General features: G+C 35.0%; 1 protein-coding gene across 1 annotated transcript in view; it reads left to right on the top strand.

Moving 5' to 3' along the window:
- The first annotated feature begins 1,447 nt into the window (after positions 1-1,447).
- The window catches only part of LOC107436914 (uncharacterized), an 11,752-nt gene continuing 6,477 nt past the window's right edge, over positions 1,448-6,722 (top strand). Inside the window, exons 1-4 of the mRNA XM_043056842.2 lie at positions 1,448-3,541; positions 3,642-4,839; positions 4,905-5,069; positions 5,161-5,406. Coding sequence (XP_042912776.2) covers positions 1,448-3,541; positions 3,642-4,839; positions 4,905-5,069; positions 5,161-5,406 — 3,703 coding nt within the window. The remainder of the gene's footprint in view (positions 3,542-3,641; positions 4,840-4,904; positions 5,070-5,160; positions 5,407-6,722) is intronic.

Genomic DNA, 6,722 nt, shown 5'->3' with positions numbered 1-6,722 from the left:
CCATTTCAGCTTCATTTGTTAAAAACAATGCTAGTTAATTAACAAAGCTAATCTTTTTTTTTTGAAATGTTAATTAAGGTGTCCACTTACATATTCAGTTAATAATTTTTATTTGTTTAAGCAAAATTACTTTGTTTCAATATAATATTCTAATACCAAAAAAAGTCCTTGTGTAGCGTGAAAATATATTTTGTGATGTAACTCTTTCAAAAGTACATAAAAATGGTTGCCAGCAGGGGTGTACATGTAGATTTAATAAATACACCGTGTGTGCCACCTAGGAACCAAATCTAGATCCCGGCACTCGAAATTTTTGTTCTGCTACAATCGTACCCTGTTACAATTGACCCCACTCTCCCCTACTCAATTGCTTTTAAAAATTAATAAATAAATAGATATGTAAAATCTGGAGACAATGGAAATTTCTAACTGCCCATTTCTACCTATTAAATTTTTAATCAAAATTATAAATATCATTTAAAATACTTTCCATACTACGGAAGAGTTTCGCTCAATAATTAATTTTTTAAGGGTTTAACATTTCAGATGTTGCTATTTTTGGAATTTTTTAGACGTTTATCCACTTTCTTCCCGTCATTAGTTTTGAAGAAAATTGCATTAAAAAGTTGAAATTCCCGTGTCACTCTTCCATGTGTTTGTTTTTAGGACCAATCGCATTATTCATTACAGTGAAATAGCTTGTTTTCATCCTTAGCCTTAAATTGCGTATTATTTTTCTTAATTAAAAGTCCTTATTATATATTTTTGAATCTATCACATTGACAAAAACTTGTGTAAAATTTATTTAAATTCCTGCACAACAAAATTTGAGTCCACCATAAACAAGCTAATAATTTTTTTGGCTGTTTCTTAACCAGTTTATTACCTGCTCTAGATGTAGTCCAATGAAGAAGTCTTTTTCGTTTGAAGTAGAGTTTAAAATTTCACCGAAAGAATTTAAATTGTTGCGATGGAATAGCAACGCTTAGAAGTGAAGAAATAAATAAGATGTTTTAAAAATAGCCGCGCAATATAAGGGTAAGATTTAATAACAAGAAAAATAACGCAGCGGCGAGAAGTTATTAAAAAAGTTAGTTAAATAATACTACACAATGGCGAATAAGCGAAACCTTTTATATATTTGTTCCAGACGCAAGTGCGTGAACGCAGATGCAGTGATTATTTCCTTTATTATTTCTTACATTATTCTTTTGTTGGCAACATATTTGTTTTATATATTTTTTGTGTACATTTGTGATAGTAAAAGAGTTTGTTCTATGAGATACTTGTTTCAGTGTTGATTGTAATTAGAAACATTTACGTTTATAACCAACACATTTTGGTGCCGAAACAACTCGGTTTAAAATTAAGTACGAATCAGATGAATAATTAACGCTGTCACTCTTTTAAAAACTAACGAAACTTCAAACATCAGTATTACTCAATGATGGAGAAACAAAACGAAAAAGAACTTGGCGATAGTCTGGCACTTTTGAAAAGAAAAAGAAGAACAGTGCGAGGTAATGTTACTCGATTTATTACGAAATTAAATTCTGATCTTTCTGCAACCTCTGACACTTTAAATGAAAATGTCGAATATATTAGTCATCGGCTTTCCGATTGCTTGTTAGAAATGAAGAAATTGGATAATGACAATCATAGTTTATTAACAGATGGTGATTATGACAATGATATTATTCAATGTGAAGAATACATGGATAATGCCGAGCTCGCTATCTTTAAAGCAAAAAAATTTTGTAGTAGAAATAATTTTGAATCTAATACGTCGCGATCGCCAGAAGTAACCGTTTCTCAAATACCAGTTACACAAGTACCCGTTATGCAATTACCCGTTTCTCAATCTCACACAGTGAAACTTCCTACTATTAAACTCGATACTTTTCGAGGAGATATTGAACAATGGCAGTGTTTATGGGAACAATTTAAATCTTCTATTGACGATAATAATAGTTTATCATTAGCTGATAAACATGTGTTTTTGCGAGGATATTTAGAAGATGAACCAAGACGTTTAGTCGACGGAATCAGTATTAGTGCCGACACATATGAAACTACAAAAGCTCTTCTTCAAAATCGATATGGTGACAAAAACAGAATGATTCAAGCACATTTAGACTTTTTGGAAAATATTTCGCCAATACGTAATCCCACTCCTATTGTATTGAATGAAGTATTTATAGAATGCAACAGAAGACGAAACGCTTTAACGGCTTTGGGGGAGGATATTAACGCTTACGGGCGAGTTTTGGCTCCAAAAATTTTACGTGCCTTTCCGGATGATATTTGGCGCAGATGGATTATTTACGCAAAAAGAGAGAAAATATCAGAAGGTGATATGAATAAACTAGTGCAATACTTATCTGAAGAAGTAGAAGGTGCTCTTACAACACTAAAAATTCGAGGTGAGCAAAACTTTGATTACATATTTAAGACATCTACAGCAGCTTTGCATGTGAATTCTAAAAAGATTTACCAGACTAAAAAACCATCTCCATTTTGCCCCTTCTGTGAAATTAACGGTCACTGGCCGCAAGATTGTACGAATATAACTGATATCGATACTCGAATCCAAAAATTAAAAACCTCTGGTAGATGCTTCCTGTGTACTAATCGTGGCCATAGTATAAAAAATTGCCTTCGCAAAGATAAAGCGTTCTGCATAAGATGCAAAAAGAAGCACCATGTCTCTATTTGTAAAAATAACAGTTCAAATCAACCTAGCCACTCTATTTCTACAAATAACATAGATACTCGTACACCTAATTTTACTCACTTACAGACTGCTCGAGTATATATAACTGGCCCAACTGGCATTACTAAGCTTACAAGATGCATTTTAGATTGTGGAAGTCAAACCAGTTTCATTCATTCACATCTTGTAGACTACCTAAAATTAGATGTTATTAGCTCTGATTCACTTGAAATTCATGCATTCGAATCATCATCAAATCAGGCTCAATCGAGACGAAAAGTAAGATTTAAACTATCAAGTATTTGGAATCAGTCAGAAATTTATCTACATGCATTTGAAAGTCCTAATAGATATGCAGTTCATCCATCAGTTCCATTAGAGATTGCTTCTACGGCTCACAAGAAAATAATTAGGCTTGCTGATCCGAATGACACCATGCAAGAGAGGCCTATAGAAGTTTTGATTGGTGCAGATTTTTACTGGACGGTGGTGAATTCTGAGATTCCTTTCAGACTTTCGGAAACAATTGTGCTCATTCCATCAGTCTTTGGCTGGATTTTGTCTGGATCCAGATCTCATACATCTGTCGCTTCTTTATCGTCAGTTCATAATATTAGTATCAAATTACCATACACTTTGGATGATCAAGTTAGGAAATTCTGGGACTTAGATACTTTAGGTATTAAAGTCATGCAAGACAGAGAAATGTCCATTCGCAGTTCTGAAATATTAGAAGACTTTTGCAGTTCTTATGAAGTCCTAGAAAATCGTCGTGTTGTTAGATTACCTTGGAAGAAAGAGTTTACTCTTTCTTCAAATAACTATCACGTAGCATCAAAATGCTTTAATACATTGTACAGAAACTAAACTGGATAAAAACACAGCGACACTTTGGAGTGACTCAACAGTTGTCTAAAATTGGATACAGGGTGATCCAAATCGTTGGAAAACCTTTGTCTGTAACCGAACGAACGAAATTCTCAATTACACAAATCCAACACAATGGCGGCATTGCTCTGGCAATGAAAATCCTGCCGACCATTTGTCTCGTGGTGTTGTACCAACAGAGCTTAAATCATTGGATCTTTGGTGGCTAGGACCAACCTGGCTAACACAATCATCAAAGTTTTGGCCTTCAAAACAACTGAGTGACGCTAATCCAGATGTTTATGCTGAACTACGTAAACCAGCTTCTCAATCTTTATTGATAACTTCTTACCAACCTCTTATTGATATATCGCGCTTCAGTTCATATATGAAACTTCTTAGATTTACAGCATCGATATTTCGCTTCTTGTATAACTGTCGATCCAAGCAACGCAATTCTATTGACCTGACATGTGATGAGCTTAACACAGCAAAAAACTATTGGATTCTCACAGTGAAACAGCAATGCTTTTCGGCAGAGCTTAACGCTTTACAAAATAATTCCCCTTTGCCAAAATCTTCAAAAATTAGCCGTTTTAACCCATTTCTTCGAGAAAATCTCATACGATTAGGAGGTAGATTACAGTTTGCATCGTTCAAAAATGAGCAAAAGCACCCTTTGCTTCTTGATGGCTCTCATCCTTTTGTACATCTTTTCATATACTACACACATGTGAAGCTTCATCACTTAGGTGTTCAAATAGTACTTTCAGAAATTCGTTCCAGCTTCTGGATAATACGGGGATGTGAAGCCATTAAACGAGTGCTCGATAAATGTCTACCTTGTAAACTCTCACAGGCATCTAGAAGTCAACAACTCGAAGCTCCTTTACCAAGAGACAGAATTACACCTTGGCTTCCATTTACTACTATTGGCATAGATTTCACTGGCCCACTTTATGTTCGTAACTTGAAATCTTTAAATACGGCCTATATCGCACTTTTCACTTGCTCAACTACTCGTGCTGTACATATTGAACTAGTCTCTGATCTCACTACTGACAAATTTCTCATGGCCTTAAAAAGATTTGTAGGCAGAAGAGGACTCCCTCTTACAATATACACTGACAACGCCACTACCTTCCATGCCGCTAATAAAGAGCTATCCATTTTATGTTCCCAAAAGTTCAGCAATATTATGCCCAGACGGGAATTAAGTGGAAATTTATTGTTGCACGAGCGGCTTGGTGGGGAGGATGGTGGGAGCGTTTGATCGGACTAACAAAAAGATGTTTGCGAAAATCCCTTGGTCGAACCTTGTTAGATGAAGAAGGTCTTTCTACAGCATTAGTTGGTGTTGAAGCCGCATTAAATAGTCGACCGTTAGTTTATGAACAAGGAAATGATGATCCTGAAGAAACATTAACACCATCCCATTTTCTTACCGGTAAAAGACTTACAACCATACCTTCACAGCCTGCAGCATCAAGTAGAAATCTGACAAAATTGTACAAGCAACAACAGGATTTATTAGACGCATTTTGGAAAAAATGGTCTAAGAACTATTTATTGCAATTAAGATCTTTCCAAAGTTCGTAACATTCAAAAATCATCTCATGTTCGTGTTGGAGACATAGTACTACTTCACGAAGATGTAAGACCACGGCATACGTGGAAAAGAGCTTTGGTTACCGGACTAATAAAAGGACGCGATGGAAAAGTCCGCACTTGTACTTTACGATCTGATGGCAAGGAAATATCCCGACCTGTTCAATTGATCATTCCTCTTGAGGTTGATCAGGGTGGAGAGGATGTTCCAGACGCAAGTGCGTGATCGCAGATGCAGTGATTATTTCTTTTATTATTTCTTATATTATTTCTTACATTTATTCTTTTGTTGGCAACATATTTGTTTTATATATTTTTTGTGTACATTTGTGATAGTAAAAGAGTTTGTTCTATGAGATACTTGTTTTAGTGTTGATTGTAATTAGAAAACATTTACGTTTATAACCAACACAATATTCCTGTTGCCACGCATCCTGTAGTAATGTTACGTTTTATGATAATACAATAAAATAATAATGTGTACATTTCATTCATAAATTTCTAATGCATAACCCAACCATGAAATTCCCTGAAAGATGTGTTTTTTCTTCTTTTTTTTCCTACTATATTAAGTGCTTTTTTTTTCCTACTATCTTATTTAAATGTGCATTCAATAAAAAAGTTCCAAATAGAAAGGAATGGATAAAAATGAATATTAAATGAAGGGTGGGAAAAGGCTTTATTTTGTGAACAAGTTTAATATTAGGATTAGCAGAAAAATGAGTCCGTGAGAAACTCATGTTCCAGTACAATGGGCGAAATGTGTCTTTACAAAAAATAGGTGGTAGGGCATTTACCTTAAATGTATACATCAGACGTACTACTGTCCTGTTGGATATTTTCATTACAAATTTTAATAAATATGCACATGTCCCTTTGCGTCATATATGCTGTGTCTGTTCAAGCTTATAAAATGATCATTTCCATTACAAAGGAGGCGTATACCTTCACGGACATCCCAATGACTGTTTACAACTAGTTTCAGTTAAAAAAAACTCTCTACTCCTAACATCTCACGGAGCTTCGCTCCGAATTCTTCGAACTTTTCACACAAATGTATGAGATAAAGGCATTAAATTGGCTGGTGCTCAGATCGAAAATACATATAGGTATAGGTACTTTCACGGACAGAACTTTCCGGTAAACATAATACAATGGTCCCAATTGCAAACACCTTCGGAAAAGAGAATATAAAAGCATAATTTGCTAGAAAGTGGGCGGAGTTATGAGGCGTGGATCTACACTGGTTATCATAAATTAAGGAAAAATCACAAAAATAGCGATAACTCTTTCAAAAGTAAGCCAAACCGTGCAAAATTTGCATATGTTGTCCACTAAGAGTAGCTGAGTAAAATTGCAATATGCAAATTAGTGGCGCTGCACTCGGCTTACGTCATCTGCCTGGAGCATAAAAGTCCAAGTTTGAGAGAAAGCACACAAATTTTACTGTGATTGCGACATTGAAAATCTGAGATAGCCAATTCGTAATAATGACCTCTAGGCATCATTTGCCTGAAGAACTACGATGGAGAGC

This window comes from Parasteatoda tepidariorum, chromosome X1, assembly GCF_043381705.1.
Source record: "Parasteatoda tepidariorum isolate YZ-2023 chromosome X1, CAS_Ptep_4.0, whole genome shotgun sequence".
Classification (NCBI taxonomy): Eukaryota; Metazoa; Arthropoda; class Arachnida; order Araneae; family Theridiidae; genus Parasteatoda; species Parasteatoda tepidariorum.
Note: the sequence above shows the minus strand (reverse complement) of the source record. Positions and strands in the feature narration are given on the sequence as shown.